Source organism: Humulus lupulus, chromosome 3 (assembly GCF_963169125.1).
Source record: "Humulus lupulus chromosome 3, drHumLupu1.1, whole genome shotgun sequence".
NCBI lineage: Eukaryota > Viridiplantae > Streptophyta > Magnoliopsida > Rosales > Cannabaceae > Humulus > Humulus lupulus.
In genome coordinates this window covers 74,704,540-74,729,654 of record NC_084795.1, presented here as the reverse complement: position 1 = coordinate 74,729,654, position 25,115 = coordinate 74,704,540, and the positions used below count along the sequence as shown (strand labels likewise).

At 31.9% G+C, this 25,115-nt stretch overlaps 2 protein-coding genes, 1 long non-coding RNA gene and 1 pseudogene across 3 annotated transcripts; all 4 read left to right on the top strand.

Moving 5' to 3' along the window:
* The first annotated feature begins 3,885 nt into the window (after positions 1–3,885).
* LOC133821615 (meiotic nuclear division protein 1 homolog) lies at positions 3,886–7,250 on the top strand. The gene is made up of 5 exons (XM_062253802.1): positions 3,886–3,966; positions 6,385–6,423; positions 6,490–6,597; positions 6,700–6,762; positions 6,850–7,250. Exons 1-5 carry the CDS (start codon positions 3,886–3,888, stop codon positions 6,931–6,933), a joined length of 375 nt encoding a protein of 124 aa, XP_062109786.1. The 3' UTR covers positions 6,934–7,250.
* Positions 7,251–11,735: 4,485 nt separating this feature from the next.
* Positions 11,736–13,007, top strand: LOC133821612 (protein argonaute 5-like; annotated as a pseudogene).
* Positions 13,008–13,789: 782 nt separating this feature from the next.
* LOC133821197 (proteasome subunit alpha type-7-like) lies at positions 13,790–14,993 on the top strand. Its single transcript, XM_062253648.1, has 2 exons — positions 13,790–13,911; positions 14,503–14,993. The coding sequence occupies exons 1-2, from the start codon at positions 13,877–13,879 to the stop codon at positions 14,957–14,959; spliced, it is 492 nt and encodes a 163-aa protein (XP_062109632.1). The 5' UTR covers positions 13,790–13,876; the 3' UTR covers positions 14,960–14,993.
* Positions 14,994–20,698: 5,705 nt separating this feature from the next.
* LOC133821196 (uncharacterized) lies at positions 20,699–21,859 on the top strand. The gene is made up of 3 exons (XR_009887369.1): positions 20,699–20,840; positions 20,987–21,144; positions 21,747–21,859. It is a non-coding gene; the product is annotated as an uncharacterized LOC133821196 (long non-coding RNA).
* Positions 21,860–25,115: the final 3,256 nt, after the last annotated feature.

The window sequence follows — 25,115 nt, the reverse complement described above, 5'->3', positions numbered from 1 at the left end:
TAACAAACTAAAAATGCTATCAAAATAATCAAATGTAACAGTTGAAAAGTGTTATGCAAAAAGTATAAGATTAAATGTCAAATTTATAACCAAATACTCTAACTAAATGTTATTATTTGAATATTATAGCAACTAAAAATGTGTTATTGAATAGTTTAAGATAACATTGAACATAACATTCAAATACTGTTATAGAAAAGACAGGACTTTTAATAACAGGGGCTATGTTAGCATTTTCAGAAGCGTTATCAATACTCCCGGTTAGCAGTTTTTAAGTGTTATGAATACTGTTTTTTCTTGTAGTGAGGGTTTATAATGAGGATTATATTTTATGTTTATATTGCTATGGTTATTTTTTTTTAATCTTTGATTTATGTAAAATGACAAATGATGATTTTAGAAATATGATAAGATGTATGTGATTTTTGTACTAATGAATCTTGATATGCATAAAAGGAGGAATGATAGAAATATGTTAGGGTTATTATAAAGGCATGTATATGAAATATGGTGTTTATGAATTTATGTATGTTATTTGCCATTGTTATTGTTGTTGGATTTCATGTGTAGATTCAATGGAATATAAAAATGGGTTTTATAAGATTTCATGTGAATATGTTAGTAATATTTTTAGAATTATGTAAATAATAAGAGCATGATGAGATTTTGGACATGTATGATTTTATGTGAAATTTTTGGGATAAAAGATGAATTTCATGAGAAATTATGCTTGCTGATTTTTGTAAATAATTGAGTAAAAGTTTGATAAAAAAAATGATTTGCATGAATAAGTAATGTCCTTGATGTTATGTTAATTTTATGAAATTAAAAAGGGTATTTTAAGTCCCATTAAAATGATATTTTACTCAAATAAATACCTACAGAATTTTTATTGTATTTTTAGAAAAATATGAGGTTTTAAATTGAATATGGTGATTTTTAAAGGTAAAAATAGTTGCTGGAATTTTTGTGAGAAAATGTGAAGTGTGTTCCACTAAAATAAATTTGATGAGTTTTTGGAACAAATTATTATCCTAAGTTATGGTAATATTGAAAAATGGTATTTTAAAATGGTATGAATGCATATTTTGATAAGTTATGATTTTCCTTTATTTTGATTGATGAAATATTTAGATTCTATTTATTTGTGATTTTTGAAGAAAATAAATAGTGGCTGAAAGTTTGGTTTAAAAAGGTTAAAAATTGTTATTTAATTGTCACATATGGATTTATGTTACATAAAACTAAGTCTTAAATAATTTAAATAAAAATTTATTTTCCACACTTAAAAATATATTTTTCTCACACCATTTATATAACACAATTAACCAATGTTAAAATTTGTTTAGAAACATATTAAAAATAGGTATTTTAATTAATTCCAAGCTTTTTGGTTAATTCTTTGTAATTTGAGATTAATAAATGAAATTGTCACATAACTCGTTTTTAAGCTAAATCAAATTATTTTATAAAATAAAATAATGTTTTGAGAAATTTAATCAACTTAGAAATTTTTTAAAAAATAAAGCATGTTATATGTCTATTATTTTAAACAATGTAGAATTATCATTTTTAAAAAAAAACGTTACAATTACGTAATGTTCCCACGTATGCATGTTACATGCAACTCCACTTTTACGTCCAAAATTATGTTTATTATTCAACTATGTGGTTTTTATAAAAAGATCATGCATGTAAAATAGGTAAAATGAGCATTATTCTTTTATGGCTTTATGTGTAGTTAAGAATAATTGAGTGTTATGTGTAATTGTTATTATGTGTGTATGGCCCATGCACACATGAGTTGTATGGAAGGGCAATATAGTAATTTTTATGAACCTAAAAAATGTTGTTTTGATTATGATATAGGCTCGTTGAAAGATTGTGAAAATTTCTTAGCTTGGACCTGAGGTAAGGAAGTTAGATAGATTCTATGATTTTATGCTATGAATGGTAAGACTGTTGTAAGAATGAATTGTTATGAATTATGAATGCCATAATGTGATGATATGTTGAATATGATATGTGTATGGATGTTAGATACATGAAACAAGTTACGATGTTAGATACATCGAACGAGTTACAATAGCTAAAGACGTAACTCCTAGGGCGGACGCGCCGAGGTTATTCAAGGACCAGAGACTCCTGTTTACCTCATAGGGTGACATGGACAACTAGCGAGCCATGCTCATCATGTATGCTGTATGATTGTGATATGATGATATGTTACGATTATGTTATGATATGCAATGATGATATGTTACGATTATGTTATGATATGCCATGATTTTTTAGATGAACGTTTGTGTTTGTATTGTTGTATTCTTACTTGCTTATTGTTTGTACTTCCTTACTGGGCTTTTAGCTCACCCCCTTACTTTCCTTCCAGGTAGTAAATAGGATTTCTTTATGGCACGCGTGGTGACGTGAGGAGTTCTATCATCATGGGGTGTATGGCGTGGGGTAATCCTATGGACGGAAAAATGATCATCGTAGAACGCCATTTAAATTATGTTTTGTTTTAAGAGACTTTCCTAAATTATTAGTGGGACTCAGTTATTTAATTTTGTTTCTTTTAAACTTTGCATAAAAATTTATGTTTTCTTTTAAAACTAATGACGCCAACTTGCATGGTTTTAAGCAAGTCCCCACTGAGACTTTGATAATGAGTGGTATTCTTTTATAAACTAAGTTATGCGAATGTTTTGTAAGTATTAGTCTAGGGCGTTCATTACACGTTTGACATTCCTTCTCTCTCTAAGTTGTTCTTAGGACATTGTTGCTTACTAAATTTGTCCCCTTTCAGAATAAGGATAGAACAAGGTTTACATAGATCCATGTTAAACCTTTTTAGCACACAATGGATATAAGATTCTTGAGATAAACCAAGAACTTTTCGTTTTCTGTCATGATGAATCTCAATTCCCAAAACCAAGGATGCTTCTCCAAGATCCTTCATATCAAAATTTGTAGACAGAAAAAGTTTGGTCTCATTTAGTAGTCTCAAATCACTACTCGCTAGTAAAATGTCGTCCACATAAAGAACAAGAAAAATATAACGACTCCCACTGAACTTCATATAAATGTATTGATCAAACTTGTTCTCTATGAAACCAAACGATGTCACAACTTTATCAAACTTCAAGTACCATTGACGAGATGCTTGTTTGAGACCGTAAATAGACCTTTTCAATTTGCAGACCAAGTTCTCCCTTCCACTTTCCTTAAAACCTTCAGGCTGAGACATATAGACCTGCTCATCCAATTCCCCATTCAGAAAGGCTATCTTTACATCCATTTGATGCAACTCTAAATCAAAATGTGCAACTAAGGCGATAATAATCCTGAACGAATCTTTTGTAGAAACAGGTGAGAAGGTTTCAGTGTAGTCAATACATTCTCTTTGAGTAAAGCCCTTTGCTACTAGACGTGCTTTGTATCTTTCAATTTTACCCTTATTATCCTTTTTAGTTTTGAAAATCCATTTACATCCTATTGGTTTAAAACCAACAGGCAACTCAACCAATTCCCACACATCATTGTTCTTCATGGATTCAATTTCATCTTTCATGGCTTCAATCCATTTATAAGATTGTTCACTTTTAAGAGCTTCACTATAAGTCACAGGATCAACAACATGACCAATATCATATTCTCATTCTCCAAGATAAACAAAAAAATTATTAGAAATTACTGACCTTTTTGCCCTCTGAGATCTTCTTAGAGGAATAATTTCTGGAATTGCTGCTTGTTGTTGAACGCCATCTTGAATGACGTCTTCAGTAGCTGGAACTTCTTCAAAGACAGGAGCCTCATGGAGTAGGAATATGATCATCATGAGTATCATCTGTCTGTATTATATCATCTCTTGAAAGAGATAAAGGAATGAAAATTCTACCAGATGACTCCCCTGTTTCAAGAGATGGAGTAGAAACTTTCTCAGCAATATCAAATTCCAGAAATTTGGTAGTTTGAGATTCAACAATTTTAGTACCGCGAGTAGGACAATAAAATCTATAACCTTTGGAATGAGGTGGATAACCAATGAAAAAACAACGAATTGTTCTAGAGTCTAACTTTTTCAAGTTAGGATCATAAATCTTCACTTCAGCTGGACAGCAGCATACATGAAAATGGTTCAAACTAGGTTTTCTACCAGTCCATAAATCAAAAGGAGTTTTGGGTACAAATTTACTTGGAACTCAATTCAGGATGTAAGTAGCAGTCAAAATAGCTTCACCCCATAAGAACTCTGGCATATTAGATCTACTCATCATACTTCTGGTCATATCCATAAGAGTACGATTTTGTCTTTCAGCAACTCCATTTTGTTCAGGAGTACCAGGCATAGTTTAGTCTGCAATTATACCACTAAGTACATAGCAAAAGGCCCCATATGTTGTCCAGTCTCAGTGTACTTGCCATAATACTCACCTCCACGATCCAAACGCACAATCTTGATAACTTTTCCTAATTGTTTCTTAACCTCATTCTGAAATACTTTGAATTTATCAAGAGCATTCGATTTTTCTTTAATTAAATAAGCAAAACCATATTGAGAAAAGTCATCAATAAAAGTGATAAAATATTTCTTCCTACAAAGAGTAGTAGAATAAGGCCCACTGATATCGGTGTGTATAATATCTAATAGAATTTGACTGTGAGTGGCCTTTTCTTACGAGTTTTAATTAACTTCCCTCGAGCACAATCAACACAATTGTCCAAATCAGAAGCATCGAGAGAAGGAAGAATATCAACTTTAATCAATCTATCAACTCGTTCTTTGGAAATATGACCTAACCGTTTGTGCCACAAGAGTAAAGAATGTTCTTTGATAAGAGATCTCTTAGCCACATTATTCTCAACATTAAAAGAGGAAACTAAAGGGGCCAAAGATAATATCTAGAGACCATCAGAATAAAAACAATTTCTAATAACTTTGGAGTCAAACATAATGTCAACTTTCGAATTGGCAAAAAAAAAAAAAAAACGAATATCCTTGTTTATCCAAAGCGGAAACGAAGCTAAATTTCTCTTAAAAGTAGGAACATAAAAATTATTGTTCAAAACAAGCTTAAAATTTGTCTGTAATTCAAGAATAAAGGTGCCAATATAACAAACTTCAACTCCAACATCGTTTCCTACTTTTTGTAGTTGGACCCAGTCAGAATTTGAATTGAAGCATTGTTGTTATTCACAGAAAAAGAAACTATCAAATAAAGGAAAAAATGACAAAACTTGATTAAACGATTAGCATATCAAGAAAATATATAAATAAAGTCAAGATGGTCATCACAAACTCCCCTTTGGGGTGAGAATATAACACACATATGACCTATTGCCATGAAGTTAAATAGAAAAAATATATATAAATTAAGAATTTATTACCTTTGGGCAAATAAATTATCAAATCATATATCACTACACCAAACACCCATTACCATAACACATCATTATAATACTATTTAAAAAGAGTTATTGCATATTAGGAAAGTTTTAGGCGGCAAGGGGAAATAAAATAGTGCCAAATCACTAAGTTTTTTCTACAGTAGACTCCCGTGTACCCATTTCCCGTATACCCATTTCCCTCATTTTCTTCTCTCTTTCTCTTCCTGGTATACTCTCCCGTGTCTCATTTTCTTCTCTATTTCTCTTCCTGGTATACCCATTTCCCTTGTCTCATTTCCTGGACCTATCTCTCTCAGTCTCTCACTCCCCTTCACGAAAGACAAATCCTGAGAAGGGCTACACCACATTCGAAGGCGATATAGGAGGCACGATCTTCCCTGGAGGCTTTGGCCAAATCAGACTCGTGAGGTCGGTGAACTAGGTGGAAAGTGCAGGTCAGCGCTGTGGAGATAGAAAGGCTGATGGATGGATCCGTCCACTGTCTTTGAACATTGAAATTAGGTAATGTTCTCGTCACCATCTCCAAATGCTTTTCCCTTGCTCTCTCTCTAGCTCCCTTTCTTCTCTCTCTTCTTCATTCTGATTTGATATAGGTAGAACCAGCATTTCTATGTTGATTTGATATAGCCTAGGCTTTGGGTTAACCAATTTCACCTCTGATTTGTTGAAATGTTGTGAAAAAATGACTCAAAATCCCAATTTTAGTTCTTGGGTTTCTGAGTTCTTGAAGAACATCGAAGCTTCCTTGAGAAGCTTTATAAATTTGATGAAATCCCCTTTTTGATCTATTTCTCATATGGCTCGAGTAGGACTCAGTATTTTACTACTGAGCAGAAAATTCCTTTTTGTCGCCAATTTGTGAAATTTGTGAAATGAGAATGACTGGTTCAGGCATTCCCATAAATAATTTCTTTCGTTTTACAACTTGTTTATATTGGGAGTTTTTTCTAATTGTTAGTTTTTTTAAAATTCCAGGTGTATTTTTGGAGTCTTCCTAACTGTGCTGGAAATCAGGTAAATTTGGTGCCCTTATAAATCATGTAATACTTTATCTTGTACTGATATTGAAACATTGGGCAGCTGAGAAATGTAACTCGCAAACTTGAATCCGATCTTCATAGCAGTAAGAAGCGATTTGCAGAACTTGCTGAGCAGTGTGAATCGTTAAAGAAGGGGCGAGAGGCATCTGTGAGCATCCTTAAAGACCCTATATGTCTTACCAGGGTTTGAGCTAGTTTATAGAAATAAACTCTTAGGTTATTATTTGTCTGACATGTTAGCATTTTCCAGGATGAAAGAGAGGTGGCTTTAAATGAGTTGAAATCCATTCAGCAAAAGCATACTGAGCTGAAGGTTGTTAAATGATTTGGAATTCCTTAATGCAGCCAAGGATTCTAACTTTGCTTTGAGTTTCTAATTGCATTTTGTTATTATTTTTAGGAAGAAATGGAACAATATGCGGACAATGATCCAGCTGCCTTTGAAGCAATGAGTTCAGACTTTCTTCTTAGGCCTAAACTCTAGATACTGTTAATTGAGATTAACTGCTTGATACTAGATAGCTTCTTTGTTATGCATACTAATTGTAGTTATTACACCGGTAGGAAGTGCAATTGAAGTTGCTCATTCAGCAGCTAACAGATGGACAGGTATTTAATTCATGCATTGTTTCTTTTTAGCAAATTTTAAGCCCAGTTTTTCCCACTAAGAATAAGTTGATGACCCTGTATAACCATATTTATTCTCTTTTCTTCTTAAAGCTTCTTCTTTTGTAGTTACTTTATTTTCGTAGGCCAAAGAGTTCATTGGATTTGATTTGATTATGTCAGTGCAAGGTTGGAGTTGGTGGACATTGACATTATGATTAATTTTGCATTAGTGTTTTTGATTTAGAACTAGCAAGCAACTTGATGACCCTCTATCACCATCTTTACTCTTTTTGCATCTTAAAGATTCTTCTTTTGAATTATGTAATTGAAACCTTTTGATTTTCCATGATGATGTTTAGAAGCTCAGATAATAGAACCTGTCTTGTTTAGAGATGCATTAAATCTATTCCCTTTAGTTGATGGGCAGTTATACCATGAAAACTCTGTTTAGCTTAAATGCATTAAATTAGAAAGGTTCTTTGGCTCAAATTTCTTCCTGGTCAAGTGTTAACAATGATATATACTAAATTGACAGACACCTTAATTGAAGAAAGTTGTTTTTTCTTTTCTTAACTAAGTAATATGGATAGATATGATGATATGATATATGCTGGTTATGTACTTTATATTTATGTAGATGAAAAGAATAAGACTTGTAAAACCTTCTTTGTGTTCTTTAAGAGTTGTGTTACAATAATATGTTTGTCCTCTTTTCTTTCCTCATACGTGTGCATGTGTTTCAGTTGGATCTTTGCCAGAAAATGGCCGAACATCTTGCAAGGACCACAGTTAAATATATTATGTGGCTGTAATAATGGTTGGAAATGCTCTATTGTTGGCTTTTTATTCAATAATGCTTTGGTGGAGAACACAATGGCAAAGCTCAAGTACGTATTTCATTGAAATTTATTTATATTTCTCTATGTGACAACCTTACTATTTCAACATCATTAATAAAGGCTAAGATTTAAAAAAAAAAAAAAAGTATCTAACCATTAGTTTATTGTATATTTGTTATCTCCTGGATGCTAGAGGGCTAGTTAGATTCAAAAGAAATCAGTTGGTAGTTTTAGCTTTCTAGCTAATAGGACTATTTTCACTTCTTCTTTTTTTCCCTTTTTGTCATTTTATGCACTGTCTGGAAATTCGAGGTTATGATTTTTCAACAGATAATGAAACATGCTACAAGCTTAGGTTGACAAAAGATGAAACCAGTTACTCCGAAGTAGGCTAAATATTATATTATTCTGCTCTAATTCTTGAAATGACATTTTTGAATTCATTTAGACTCCAGTTCCTTCTATTCTTGTTCCTTTTCAGTCTTGTATGGTTTAGCAGACGGGCTTAAAGGAGCTTATCCTTAATTAGACCCGTTCAGAAACTTATTTTTTTAGAAAAAAACCCTTTCAGAAACTTCAATAGTTTTTCAAATGGCAAGTCTTAAGTGTAAGAGGAATAGAAGAGAGGGTGGGGAGTTTGTAGTGCATTTAGAATTATTTCATTGGGTAAATTTTTGTTTAGATTGGATTTAAGGTTGAGCACAGCTGTACTGTAGTTGTGTATTCTCTTTCTTGATTAATACAAATATCTTCTTATTAGTGAAAATAAAAAGAAGGTTAATTATGGATTCTTAGCTTACTAGTTGCCCCTGCTATTGGGGCTGCTATTTTGTATTACAGATATTCAAGAATGACTGTTGAACTGTTGCCAACAATTATAACATCCATACAAAAAAGGATTGAAGTTGGTTTCCCTTTCAGAAATGACCAGACAGGTCTACTGGTATGGTTCCCTCTCTGATTATAACAATTACATAATTTTATTCACTTCATTGCACGCCTTAGTGATACTTTTCTTTTCAACAGACTGCTTCTTTTAGTTGTTTGACAGCAGCTTTCACTATCTCACCATCCTCAATGCAAGTTAAAGAAGTGCATCTTAAAGAGATGAATGAAGGTGAGTATTATTCCATGCCATGAGGATGGTCAAGTGTTGATATTTCATATTGTCAGAAGTATGCTCAAGAGTTTTACACAAAACTCCTTGTTTCATTTAATATTATAAATTCATTATTGGCTTTCTTACAGGTTTTATTGAGGCTGAAAAGAAGCCAGGTGTTCTTCTTACTTTGTTTCATTACTTGGAAAAAGTAAACAATCACACAGTATGCTTAGAGGCTCTCTAGGTAACCTATTAGTTAGTTTGGAAATACCATGCTTTATGGTTGTCAGAAATTATTCTCTTGTCAAGAATCTAGGCATTGCTTGAAGTACTCTGTATTTGGAATCTTGGATTTACTATTTGTATGCTTGTGTGGATGTATCAGGTTTTCAATGGTAGAATTAGCTATTTTTTGCTATAGATATTATATAATTCTGAATACATTTTCCTGTTAGAATTGTAGTTATTTATCTCGTGTGAAGTGAGGGCATGAGTGTGTATTAGGGTATGTGTTTTCGTTAGTTAGCTGTAATTGAGAAAGTGGCTATCTGTCATTGTAATTGGATCTAGTTATACAGTTTATGAAAGATAAAATAGAAGCGAATAGAAGATCTGAGTAGTATCTGCTCAAGCATTTTCCATTAATTCTACGACATGCTTCTGCAATGGTTGATTAACATTGACCTGATATCATTAAGTATAAAGTAACTAAGAAAAGACAATTCATTATCATTCTTTTTTCTTTCTCTGCAAAGTGTTAATCTGTTTAACAACCCTTGTAATATTAATGATCAAGAATTGACAGAAGTTTAGGTTTATTAATTTAGGTAGGATTTTTAAAGATTGATTATAAGCCACCTGAAGTTTCAATTTATTAATTTAGCTTGGACTTTTAAGTGTCTGTAGTTACTTCTGAACCACCTCTATGTGTTCTGCAAGGTGAGAGCTGCATTAGTAACATGTTTTGCGGGCATAACTTCCTCTGTATTCTTCTCTCTTGCGAAGGAGAAACATGATTTCATTCTTTCTGCTGCGGTAAGCATTGATTATGTGTTTTTTACTTGTTTCTCTTGGAAATTAATTATTTGCAGACAAGTTTATGCATTATAACTAAGAGACTTTGCAGATTAATGTAGCCAAACAAGATGAGGTGCCTTCAGTTAGATCAGCATCTTGTCGAGCCATTGGTGTCATTTCATGTTATCTTGAAGTTTTCCAGAGGTAATTTTAAATTTTTTTCATGCTTTCATGTTTCTTTGAGCTCGAAATATAGACAGAAGAATTACTAGAAACTTAAATGGTATAGTGTAGAGATCCTGAACAAATTGATTCACGCAGTGGAGATTAATACCTGCGACCCCTCAATATCGCTATTTCTCTTTTACTTTCAGTTTTTATAATAACCCTGCTCTCTAATTTGTTCATAATGGAGTAATATTTTCCTGTGCGTTTGTTGTTTCAGGTGCAAATAACTGCTTCTTGGGCTTTGGCAAACATATGTGATTCTATCCGACACTGTATTGATACTCTTGCTTTGGAAGGCTCCACAGGTGGGTTATATGTTACATAAGCTATTTATTATTTTCAACTACTTTATTTGAAAAGTATTGATGTATTATACTTTTCCTTAGACTATACTGCAGTCTCTGAATCAGTGGCATTACTAACTGATTATACTGAAATGACAGCACATAACACCAAAATGAATCATTTGATAGTATCAACCGTGATAGTGCCCCTGTGCTTAAACTGAAATGACAACACATAAAGTATTGCATTTTTTTGTTGATTTTCTGATGATCTTTCGAAGTTCTTCTTTCATCCTATTTTGAGCAGTCAAGTATGGATCTCTCTTTTAAGGCAGCCTATTTCGCTTCATATGTTAATTATTGTTGTTGATTTTTTTTAAAAGTATTTTTATCCTATTTTTATTAAAATAAATAAAAACTTGTGGGAATTCTTTTATTTGGGCTCTGCTTTCTAGAAAGTAGGGTTGTATGCTTCGCATTGTTCAAACTTATCCCATCTTTCAGAAGCATCTGAAACATTTTGAATGAATTTTTTCAGGAATCGAAGCATGAAGAGAACATTTATGTTGTTTGTGTCATCCCTGGAGGGTCACCCTACAAATTTGATTGCTTCAATAAACTCAAAATATCTAGTGTGAAGGAAATATACTTGATGCATGCCATTTTAACTAGGACGTTGGATCGATCCATTTTGATATCACCTTGTGGTGAGTTTGTTTTGCTTGTGTTTATATAAATTACAGCTTTGCATATTGTCTCTCTTTCGAACAATTTTCTGTTTCTTACAAAAAGTAAATTCTCTGCTCATTTGGTTAATTGTTGCCCAAATTATTGCTGTAGCTGATCAAATGCTTCCAAAAGTCAATGGCCTTGGGTTTCTTGTTGGTAGAGAGTAGAATGCTCTCAAACTAAGCTAAATCTTATGTGTCTAATTTAATGCGGTATAGAAAGTGGTAAAATTAGAATAAACTGTTCTCTGATGTGTCTAATTTAATGGCTATGAAAAGGTTAGAATAAACTGGTAAAATTAGTATAATTGCAGTTACATATCCTGTTATTACTTTGTATACGATTTTCTCTTTTTATTAAAGATACTCTCTTGCATCTCTTGTTTATAATCAACTTTTTTTTATATCTCTTCCCTTAGAACACTAGGCAATATATATAATAATCACTTAGTATGTATATGTCAGATTTTATCACTTCCATGGAAGTATTGTTTTGCTAAGCAAGTTTTTTCTGTGTTGGAGCTGGTGTTGTTGTATTGTTTATTTCTTTGTACCTATTTATATTATATAGGTTGGCGGCCGGAATACAGTGTTAAGTGATGCTATCCATAGGAAAATTCCTTTTGTGTCTAATTTGCCTACAATAATCTTTGGTGCTGATGTAACACATCCACATCCCGGAGAGGATTCTGGCCCTTCACTAGCAGCCGTAAGTAATTACTAATTAATAATCTTTTTGCTCCATTGTTTAGTTTAATTGATAACATCTCAATTGTTTTACTTGAATCAGGTGGTTGCTTCGATGGATTGGCCAAAGGTGACCAAGTATAGAGCATTGGTCTCCGCACAGAAGCACCGGGAGGAGGTTATCCTTGATCTTTATAATTCAACTACAGATGATAAAAAGGGCAAAGTCCAAGGAGGAATGATAAGGTGAGTAACCATGTGTACATTCTACTCAACTTTTCAGAATCTTCTCCATTATGTTATTCTAACTCCTTTCTTTTTATTTTCCTCCAACTAGGGAACATTTAATTGCTTTCAGAAGATCTACTAGAGCCAAACCTCACCGGATTATATTCTACAGGTTATTTAGCAGACATAGTAAATATTTGGTCTTTTGTCATTACTGCTTAATTAACTCTGTTTTGTGGTCTTTGGCAGAGATGGTGTTAGTGACGGACAGTTCAGTTAAGTGATGCTTCATGAGGTAGATGCTATAAGAAAGGTATGTACTATTATCACTAAATGATTGAGGAATAGCCTTTAGAGCAGATATCAATCATTTCACAAAAACATGGCTGCGACTCTTATAGTGTTTACATATTTGTTTATAAACAGGCTTGTCGTTCGCTTGAGGAAGGATATCTTCCTCCAATTACACTTGTTATTGTTCACAAAAGGCATCATACCCGCCTTTTCCCAGCTGATTACAACAACTGTGATTCCATGGACAAGAGTGGCAACATTCAACCAGGTTTAGTCTGTGAATCCATTGTACCAATATATTTGTATAGCTAAATTTCAAAGGAAATCTAATTGATTTAACATTACACATAGAGTATTAATGAAAGTTATGTCTTGTAATATATACTCTTGCAGGGAACTAGTCGACCTACTCACTACCATGTCTTGTTTGATGAGAACAATTTCCCTGCTGATGCCTTGCAAGTTCTCACCAACAATCTCTGCTACACGTAAATACTATTCATTTTCATTTTTTGTTCTCCGATTCCAACATTCTATTGTGAACTACTTTTGTTGTTCCTGTTCTTGACCTGATACAGGCATTTAAGAGGCATAATGTTATGTTTTTTTTTTGTAGGATGGAAGGAGCAATGTGCCAAGTACTCTCCTTACTCCACATACTTTGAGGGCAGACTCAGCTCTGCCATGCCCAACTCTGTGTACAACCAAAGTAACAACTCAGAAAATGGAAACCATTCGGTAGTTGGACAAACTGCAGAATCTCTTGCATCAAACGGTAAGCTCGAGGCATTTAAAGATTTTACCATTTGACTATGATGTTGAGGCCGATGTTCAGTTAAAACATTTTTAGAGTTGCAATCTCTTGTATTATTATCCCTTAATTTTTGAGACAAGCAATGCTTCTGATCTCAATGGATATACTCACTACAACAAATTTGACTAAATATTACAGTAGAATATAAAACAATTTAAAAAGTGTTATTTTTTATTAGCCAAAAAAGTAAATAAATTTAATACTGGCGCCAAATGAATTTTTTTGTTAAAACATCCCGCTTTAATTTTTCCCCCACTATTAACTCACATTTTCATTCTCTAAAATCATAAAACAAAAGAAAATCCTCTCCTGAAATGGGTTCTCTCTCTACCCTAACGCCTCACGCCTCACGCCTCTCCCCTTCACTCAGTCTCTCTCTCTCTCTCTCTATCCCTTCTCTCTCTCTCTCTCTCTCTCTCTCTCGCAGGGCCGAAGGATGAATGGAAGGGTACATGGGCTTCTATGTCTCAGTGATGGGCTTCGGACAGGGACTGTTTGCCTTCCCTTCGTGTTCTTTCTCAGTCTCAGCGATGGAACGGCATCTCACTCTCTCTCTACTTGCAATTACAGAGACGATGTGTGGGATTTGAGCACGCGATGGGGCTTAAAAAAAGGCCACTGCTAAACTTCAGGTTCTCTTTCTCTTTCCAAACTGAGTTTTATTTAGGTATTTTCTCGTTTTTTTTATTTGAGTGGAGTGAGATTTTGAACTTGAACTAGGGTTTTATGTTTAGATGTTTGTAAAGTCTGATGAGGCCGAAACGGTTTGCATTTTATGGGGGTTTGGGTTGATCTAGCTTTTGTGAAATTATGATTTTAGGGGTTTTATTTGGAGTAAGAAAGAAAGGAAATGTAGTGTTTTTTTTTAAATGTACTTTTGTTGGAAATTGAAATTCATTGGGTTTGATTTGATCTTGGAATTGGCTCTTTTTTGCATAATCTTACTGAACTTTGATACTCAATTAAGCCCAATAGGTGTATGAATTTATGTTTAGTTTTTGGGGATAGAGGAAATAGAGAGATTTAGCTATATCCCTTACCCCATGAGGCATGAGCCTTGAAATTTGGATTATTTTAGATTGTGTAGTTTTATAAGAAATGGAGATTGAACTAGTTAGAGTCTATGTTAAATAAGAACTGGGAGTTGGCAATGCTCATGTGTTGGAATAATTTTATGTTGATGAACAGAAGATTATCTTCTCTTATTGGCTGTTTTTGTGTAGAACGGTGAGGAAGATTGTGAATTTGGATGATCACATTGCATTGGCCTGTGCTGGGCTCAAAGCTGATGCTCGTGCCTTGATAAACAAGGTGAGAATTGAATGTCAAAGCCACCAACTTACGGTTGAGGATCCAGTAACTGTTGAGTATATTACTCGCTACATTGCTGGTCTTCAACAGAAGTATACACAAAGTGGTGGTGTTAGACCATTTGGGCTTTCAACTTTGATTATTGGCTTTGACCCATACACAGGTGCACCGGCACTATATCAGACAGATCCTTTTGGGACATTTTCAGCCTGGAAAGCAAATGTCACTGGAAGAAACTCTAACTCATTACGTGAGTTTCTTGAAAAAAACTACAAGGAGACAGCTGGGCAAGAAACCGTCAAGCTCGCCATTCGTGCTTTGCTTGAGGTAAGTAATAGTAGACGATGCATATTTAATCTAGTTTCTTAAAATAAATGAATCATTAGAAATGATGATTATGTAACTCACCTTTAAGTTTTAAAAATTACAAGAACTTCATCTTAAAACTAAATCCACCTCTAAGTTAAAATATGTTCAAAAATTAGAGTAAGCTAATCTCAACAGTACGGCTGTCTTCACCTTTCTGTGTCCTCACTGTAAGGTTGTCCCAAAGCTTCCCTTATCCATTATGTGGAAAAGTACTTTAATTTTCATATATAAGGCAATCCGTTTATGTGAGTATATGATTTAGTAAAAGCATTGTAGTATCTGCGTTTTTTCATGTGGGTGGGCAGGATATGTTTTTATCAAGGTAAATAATTTATTTTTATCACATGGCATCTAATGTGAACATATTGCTTTCAGGGGAATTAACAACAAAGAGAAAGTACATCTGAGGCAAAAACTGGTATCCCATTTAAGAGAAGAAAACTATGAGGTGTATGTTGCCCTTACTTTTTTTTTTTTTTACAAATGGAACATGATCTCTTTCTCTCCCTCTAAATATATGTATATAAATATATCTATCTCATCATATATCGTTCAAGATTCATCATCCTAGCCTTAGTCCTAACTCTTCATATGAGATTTTCTTTTATATATTTATTTTAGAGGTGACATTATTTTAGTGAAAGAATCCACTTTTACTATGCTCTTTATATGTATGATACAGTCAACTCTTATGTTGGCTATGCTCATCTCAAAAATTGCTCGAATTGATTATCCAGTAGAATGGTGAGTTTTTTTTCCCTTCTAGGTCTGTTATTGGTTTTCTTCTTGTAACTGTGATGTTTGTTGAAACTATGCTGTTTCAATAAAAATGCCTGCTTTCATAAAGACTAAGATATATAATTTTATGATATGTATTTGTAGTTTTCTCTCCTATTCCCATTTAATAGGGTAGACTGGTTGGGTGACACAATGTCGCGTAGAGTTTGCAGCTTTCTGTATAAGAAAATTTAATTTACTTCTCTGCAATTTCGTTCTGAGTTTGTGATGCCCAAGATTTGTTAGGAGTTTTATGGTTAATTGAATGGACATGATTTGTCTAAGAATTTTGAGCTGATGAGAAATCATTACAACAATTTTGACTATATGTAACAGTAAAAAAATTACATAAATGAAGAAGAGGTGCTCTCCAAATTTGATGATGGTGATCCACTAATAAATTAGAATTTCACCCTTTATGCAAACGACATCAATTGGATGTTTTTTAGCTTGGCCATATTATTATGATATGCTGAATTATGTTGTTCCAATATATATATCCATACTAAACAGGCTTCAGGATTTTGGATTGGCTGAAGGCTTTAGGATTTTACTCATCTTTAATTTATTTATGCTATAATTTCTTACTGTATTGTATATGCTCTGTTTTCACTTTACTGTTTTTCCGGATTATATTGTATCATATATACTTGATTGATCTATACTTCAGCTTTTTCATTTTGATGGTTTCTAGAGCTTATTGACTAATAACTCATAGCTTCAATTGTTTCAATTTTGTTTTTCTTTTCTATAATAAATTGTTGCTTAGACTTTGTGAGTCAGTTAGAGAGTGAGATGGCTGATGTGTTGTAAATCATTAAGTACTTTTTGACTATCTCGTTAGTTATGAGAAAGTGAGAGTTAATAATCTTTATTATCATTCGTTGTTGTGTTGTGCCTTATGTTCTTTATTTCCAGGTCATTCTTCTAATGATCGATCTGTTGTACCAAATTAATTATGAAGTTTCTTGATGATCACTGTCTATGTCTATATATATATATATTGATATTGCATAAATTGTTTTTATAAAAACATAGCTTTTTTATAGTTCTAACTAAGTATTTATATTGCTGATTTCCTCTGAGATTTTGTCTTATTACTTTTATAAGTTTCCATAGTCTTTTTTTTATCAAATGTTTTTACAGATTTGTTACAACACAATGTAGGAATACACTGAAGATGACCAAGAATTTGACATTATGATCCTTGTTTCTTATTACTGTTTACTTAGTGAGAATGTGAGTGTAATTATCATTCTCTTTTCTTTCGTACATAAACCTATCCTCATAAATTTATATTAATGGTATTAGTAAATTAATCTTGATATAGTTGTTGCTCCTGCTTATGGTTGCAAGTGCCATATGTGAGGCCATTCCATATGATGTTGCTGCTATTGAGAAAATTAATATCCAGATAAGAACTGCTCTTGTTAACAGATGAAAATATTGATTTTTTTCACCAATCTTTTTTGTCTTTTGATTATTGCCTTTGATCTTTGTTTTGGTACCCTTCTTTTAAAACATTTTTCATGTCAATCACCTTATTATATTTAGCAAATGATAAAGTTTGACATTGTTTAGAGAATGAAAAAGAGATATCTGAAATTTTGAGAAGTAATTGTTATATATATACATTCACATTTCTTTTGAGTATCTTGTTGACTTTGTTGTTTACTACATATTTACTATTTTGTTTATCCTCTCCTAACTATTTTTGGGCATCAATTAGTTTCCCTAAATTTTTTTAAACCTTGGAACTTCTATTTAGTTTTTTGTGTTGTGGGATTTGGTTTCTTGTGTTTCATGTGTAAGTGTCAATACATATAAATATATATGTCATGTAGGAGAAGACAGAAAATGAAGTTCATATTATTGTTTGCCTTGTAATAAATTCCTTAATCATGTCTAGATAACTCAACTATGCATCAAAAAGTAACTTTTTTTCTTTGGTTGTCTTTCCAAATATAAATTCCCATTAGGACATTGCATATTATATAAAGGTACATGCATAGAACTTTTAAAGAGCAGTTACTGTGAATTAAGTGTAGTGAGATTATTATTTGCTTGTCATGCTAGTCACTTGTCCCTCCTTAGTGACTATCATTGGTTTATTTTGCCATTTCTGTCCTGTCTTCTCTGTGGAGCCTATTTTTTCTTAAGTTTTCTTAGTTCTATTTCTGCTCTGATGTTTTATGGTACTTTTAAGTTCCCCTTTTTCTCTATTTCTCCTTTTCTATTTTTCTGCTGAAAGTGATATGTTTGATAACATAAAAAAATCAAATTTCTTAAGGTATTTCTATGCTGAAACAATCATTTGTTGTTGTTGTTATTATAACTCTAGTGAAACATTATACTATATTTATATATATACACACAATTCATACTTTCATGTATATTAATCTCTCTCGAAATGGTTTGAGTTTGAAATTCAAAGTTGTAGCTATGTGTGTTTTATTATGCATTCAAATTTGTAGCATTTGAGTATGAGCTATCTAATAAAGAGGCATTTAAGTCAAAGTAACATAAATACTATCTATTGGATTCACTAAACTAACATACATTCTATTTCAATTTACAATGCAGCTAGAGAATATTATATTTTGTCATCTCTTTCTTTATAACTGTTATAATATCAGCTAAAGAAAAAAAAACAATTAAAGACAGAAATTTCTTTGATTCCTCTTAGCTCTCCTTAAATCCCTAAATCCTAATATACCCAAACCAGCTCCCTAAACCACTGCCGCCTCTTTGCCTCTCTCTCCTCATACTCAGTCTCGAATCTATCACTCCTTCACTCACTCTCTTTCACACTTAGGCTCCCGACTCTCTCTACTTAACAGAAGCTGTTGGAGCACACCACACCGGTGGAGCACTCTCTCCATTCCGTTGAGTCGTTGGAGCATGTTGGTATGAGTCACAGCGGTGCGAGTCATGGTGCTCTGTCTTCCTCACACAAGTCACATCAGTATCTCCTCTGCTGGAAGGAAGAACCCAGGCAAGAACATCTCTGTGAGGTATTTCTTATGGAGATTTCAATTTAGTATCACATAATCAATGTATCATTACTATATCAATATATATATTTATAAAGTGTTTGCTAGATTTGGCCAAAATCAATGTATTTGATCTAAGTTTCTAATTAAGAATTTGGTATGTTTTGTTTAGTTGATGCGATTTAGTTCCTTTGGACTGTGTTGAGTATTTATGAGACAGGGAAGATTACTAATAGCTATTTAAACTTTATGGCAACTATATTATAGGTTGTTTGGGGGAGTGTGAGTTTGTTTGTGTTTCAAGATTGTAAATATCTAGGTAGAGGAGTATTTTTCACATTGTATGGTAGAGGAATATTAATCATTTAATTTCCTATGTGGTTGAGCAAGGCGATGTCACAATGGAAATAAGAGCATAATGAATCAACTTTTTTTATGTACTCTGTTAGTTTACTATTAACTTTAAGTTGAAGCATTAATTATTTAAATTTTGTTGTAGCTAAGCAAATGGACTCACAACAAGGACAAGTGCACAAAGGATGATGAATTGAAGGATGGAGCAAGTTTCATGCATGATTTACTTTTGTGTATCTTGTAATGTTTCTGTTTTTCATTTTTTGAAGTAAAAAATGTTCAAGATTATAAAATTTTATTATGTTATGCTTTTAAACTTAAAGTTAGAACTAAGATCTCATGAAGTAGACACATTCATGATTTGAATTAGTTATTGTTTAATGTAATACTTATGGTTTATCAATCTATTGAGAATTACATTTTATGATTAATTTTGATTTTTTTATCGAAATACAATAATAAAAATATTTTAATTAAAAAAACAACCTTGTAAGTATACTTATCAAAATAAAATTTAAAATATATTATCCACACTAAAGTAACAAAATATTATTACTAGACTTTTAATATGTTATGATTTAGAAACATATTATAAGCGTAACAAATCATTATGATTTATATAATATAACAAACTAAAAATGTTATCAAAATAATCAAATGTAACAGTTGAAAAATGTTATGCAAAAAGTATAAGATTAAACATCAAATTTATAATCAAATACTCTAACTAAATGTTATTATTTGAATATTATGACAACTAAAAATGTGTTATTGAATAGTTTAAGATAACATCGAACATAACATTCAAATACTGTTATAGAAAAGATAGGACTTTTAATAACAGGGGCTATGTTAGCATTTTCAGAAGCGTTATCAATACTCCCGGTTAGCAGTTTTTAAGTGTTATGAATACTGTTTTTTCTTGTAGTGACTGCCAGGGCTTTATACAGGGCATTCTAACATCATCTGAACAGGTGGGCTGTTTTCAGTTGGTGAACACAGGAAAGGAAAGGGCAAAAGTCAGCCTTCTTTTTACATGGGCGGTAAGCATCTCTTTTCCTAACATAATTGTGTATGACTTTAAAGGAGATAGCTTCTGACTAGACAATCTTTAGAAAAAGGTTGAGATATGACTTTACTTGTCCATTTAGGCCATTTTTGCCAAGTACTTCTGATTTCTGTTTTCCATGGTTGGACTATGTGCTCTTTCTTCTGCATTGCTCATATTTTGATGCTTCTCTGAATTTTCATAATGTGTTTTCTAACCAGGAAGGCAATGTTGCCAACCAGAGGGAACATCTAATTCTTCTCCTTGCCAATATTCACATTCAGAAAGCAAATACGCAGTCTGTCTTGAAGGTATTCTGATTGTTAATTAAGGTTGTAAAGCTTTGGCTTTAACTAATCCTCTTATATAAATTTGACTTTATGATATTTGGAGTCTAATGTCAAAACTGGATATTTATGCAGCATTGTTCCTTTGTAAATTTCTATTTAATTAGCATTTGAAACATTAGTGGTGAAATTTGGGTTTTCAATAAGGTCTTCTATTTCTTTGAAACTCTTTTATGACTCTTTAATTTAAGGTCAATCACTAGAGTTTTGCTTGGTTTCTCACCAATGTTATTGGTACTGCAGAGTTATACACAGTATATCCCTTTGCCAATCAGTGACCTTGATTCTTGGTTGAAGACACCCTCCATTTATGTTTTTGATTGCTCTGCGGCTGGGGAAATATTGTGAATGCTTTTATTGAGGTAAAGCTTTAACTCAAAACATATAATGAATTGATATATGTATTGATAATTAAGGTGCTATGTGACATGATTTCATTATATGTAATTCAGATATTTATATATAAATATATTTGTAAATATAGTGACTTGATTTGATGGTTTGGCAGCTTCATGATTTGGTTGCTTCTAGCTCCTCTGGATCCACAAGGGATTGCATTCTACTTGGAGCTTGTGAAGCACATGAGACACTTCCACAAAGTGCTGAATTTCCTGTAGATGTGTTTACGTCTTGTCTCACAACACCTATTAAGATGGCTTTGAGATGGTGAGCTTTTTTTCTTGTTCGTCTGTTAGGATCGCCTATCGCGTTTATGCATCTTTATTTGAGATCATGCAGTTTTCTGGTTTTGCCTTGTGGTGTTTATTCCATATTGGCTGCTTCCTAGTTATTTTTAGTTTTTTGGTTTTGCCTTGTGGTGTTTATTCCATATGCCTTGTGACGTGATTGGTTTGAATAGATGCTTTGAAATATACACAAGTTAGCTAATCTCTGCCTCTATTTTGGGCAGTGAATGCTTTTTCTTATGAGACTAAATTTTTTTGTTGTATTTTAAGTTGTGGATAACAATTGGTTTTTGTGCTGTGAATCATTAGATCTGTTTTATTAACATAAGGATGTAATATTTGCTTCTACATTTACTATCATTGTAGTCATAGAAATTTAGTATAGTTTAGTTACAAGTAATTTAGTTGCTGCTGTTGACAATTTGTGGTATCTAAAAGATGGAATACATACTGTAGTCTTGAAAACACTTTCAGAAAATGGTAAGAGCTATGTGGGTTTTACAGTTTTATTTTTGTATGATACTTCAAGCACTGATCTGTAGACTTATCTCAGTTTTTGGTGGATCCTACTCCATTTTCTAGGATCTTGTAGGCAAAGGACACCAAGTGAATTAGATAGAGAGGTTAAGAACTTGAGGGTGGCATTTACTGACATGTTTTTGAAGCATAACACTTTCAAAGAAACTGCAAAGCCATCGAGATATTGATGCAAAGAATGGAAGAATGTATTTCACTAATTTTTGTATACATTTCTTGTTTTGTATTTAGTGATAAAGGAATCTGAATTGGGCATAAATTATGTTGCAATATGATTTCTTAAGCCTAGACTAGTAGACTAAATATTGTAATTACATTTGAGTAATTAATAAAAATCTATTTATGTTACCTTATTTGGCTTCAACTTTCATATTTGTTTTCCTAGTTTTGTGTAAGTAAAAAAAGATTATGTTTCTCTAAGCTAATATAACACATGTGTTATACTAAAGTGTAGTATAACACAAATAATGTGTTATACTAAAGTATAGTATAACACAAAAAATGTGTTATACTAAAGTGTAGTATAACACAAAAAAAGTGTTATACTAAAGTGTAGTATAACACAAAAAAAATGTTATACTAAAGTGTAGTATAACACAAAAAAAATGTTATATAATCGACTATAAATAACATAATTCAACACTTATCTATATATTAAAATAACACAGAAATTGTGTTATCGTTGAAAATACAATAACACATCTGTATAACACTGATAAAGTGTACCCTGACCTACGATAACATAGTCGGTCTTAACACATCAGAAAGTGTTATCGTATGTTTTGATAACACATTTTCGGTGTTATTAAAAGTATTTTTTCTTGTAGTGTATATTAATTCAAACCAAACAAAATACACATAAAAAATTATTACCTTTGGGAAAATAATTTTAAATATGCATTATAATCAACACACTTCATGAGTCATTAATTAATATATATAATTACCTCATTTGGGCAAGTAATTATATATATTAATTATCCAAAGAAAAAAAAATTCTTATTAACGGGAGAAATTTGGCGATAAAACAATCATTGAAAAATAATATAATTAAATCACTTTGATGATAATAATTATAATATTTTCAACCAAATTTTCAAAAAATAAAAATATATTGATCATTAAATGAATGAATGATCAAAGCAATGTGTCCCACCAAAACACATTATTTAGTCATCAAATAATCAAGTTTGACACTTTAGAACAACAAAAAATGTATGATTTATTTATGAAAATGAAAACCTATTGTTTGAGTGGAAAGTATAGGAAAAACAAAGGTTGATCAGGAGAGTGATTATGTTCAAAATAATGAAAAAATATCCAAATAATTTTCTGTGATTGAAAGTTTTCAAAAAATATGACAAAAATATTTATTATGATTTAATAACTAAAAAATCGTATTAATTCATTAATAAATATTTATTGACGTCAAAAAATTAATTAAAAATCACAGAAAAATCAGAAATTAAATTATAATTAATTTGGAAAAAAAATCGTCGAAAAACGTTGCTCGGAAGTGCCGCACTTGCCCCCACTCTCCGCTGCCGCAAGTGGGTGTCGTCGGAAAATGTTGTCTTCAACCTCCATCCAGCTTGAAAACGAGTTGTGCGACCTAGTTGCGACCCGATTGGGTCTGACGAGTTTCCGGCCAGAAAAAGAGGGTTTTCAAGCGTGTATTTGAAGGGTTTTCATCCTCAGTTCATGGAAAATTGATTTATGGGGTTTATTTCAAGAAAAAACAAGAAATTTAATTAGTGTAGATCTAAGAGATTATATGTGAAAACATGCACCAAAATTTCGGTAAAATATTATGTAAATGGTCGAATCTTAATAAAATTAAAGCATGGTAAATGTTCTACGAACAATAATGTATACATGCAATAATTTAATTTGGATAAATAACCATTAAATTGAGATATAACAATTTTTCAATTGCGAAATTTATGAAAAAACCCTACAACTTTAAACATGAAATTCTCATAAATTAATAAACGAAATTTAGCATAAAATATATGAATAGAAATATAATTTTATGAGGACATAAACAAATTATTTATCAACTCATCTTTTATAAATCATTAAAATAAATAATGTAAACCCAAATATAAACAAACCATTTAATAAACAAAACAACTTCATCATGCTCCAAAGGAAATAAATATATATATACATATATATATATATATATGTTTCGGACTGTAATTTTCCATGACTGCTTTTAGATTCACTTTGTTGTTTCACTATAATTGGCTCTATGGCAATATAGCTTGATGGTTACTAGTTATCAACACAGCACGCACAGTAGTTTTTAAAACTATCCTAACCCATTGCTTTCATGATGATAAATATTATAATAACAAGCTAGATTAGATAGCAATAACAAACTAAACATAAACACATTATTACCTCTTCTTTTCTTTTTTTCTTTTTCGTTTGCCTTTTTCTTTTATAGAGCGTGACCCCTGAAAAGGAGATCAATATTGAAAGAAGTTTTATGAGGTCAAAAGGGGGTTTGATGGTGGGGGCAAAGAGTTCTGAAGAGTGACATGAGTGTGAGGACTTTATACGAGTACAAGTCTCCAATAATTTAACATGAACAAATCTCATGATCGAAAATAATACTAATTTATTCTCCTTAAGGATGTAGATGAGCCAGGTCATAAACACTAGTGACCACATATACATCACTATACTAGCTAGCTACACGTTAAAACCAAAAAGAAAACCCCTCATATATATTGTGGTCATAATACTTTTGGTCCTTTAAGAGAGAGATGTAGAGAATTGTCACATTCTTGGTAAATGGGAGAAAGCAGTCGTCAAGTGTCTCCAAGTGCAATAAAAAGACACTCTTTCCCATTCAAGACTAAAAATATTTTTTTTGGTTTTCTAATTAATGAGTGGTTTTGCTTTGGTTTCATAAATGATATTTATGATATTTATCTAACGACGATGGTTAAGGAATCTCTATAATAAACTTTTTTTTTTACATTCATTTTCTTTAATTGTATTTTAATATTTTTTTAAATCATTAATAAAATTCACTTGTCGTTAATTAATTTAAGAGAATATAAAAAAAAAAATGTAACATAGAATGTATTAACATTTCTCTTTATTTATCAAAATGTACTACTAAAGTACTATATCTTCTGCATCGCATTAATTCTAATTTCTTCATCAGTCTTTTTAGGATCAACCGAGATCACCTCTTCATATCAATCTATATGGAAAATGATATGTAGATCCTTAGCTATATATATTATTTGACCATTTCATTTTCGTCATGTACTTTAGGAGAGAAGAGATTATTATTACTCTCATGATGAGAACAATTATCATATATATATATATACTATTAATTATCTCTAGAGATAGATGGATCAATTATAGCTATATATATATTTGACGATGACT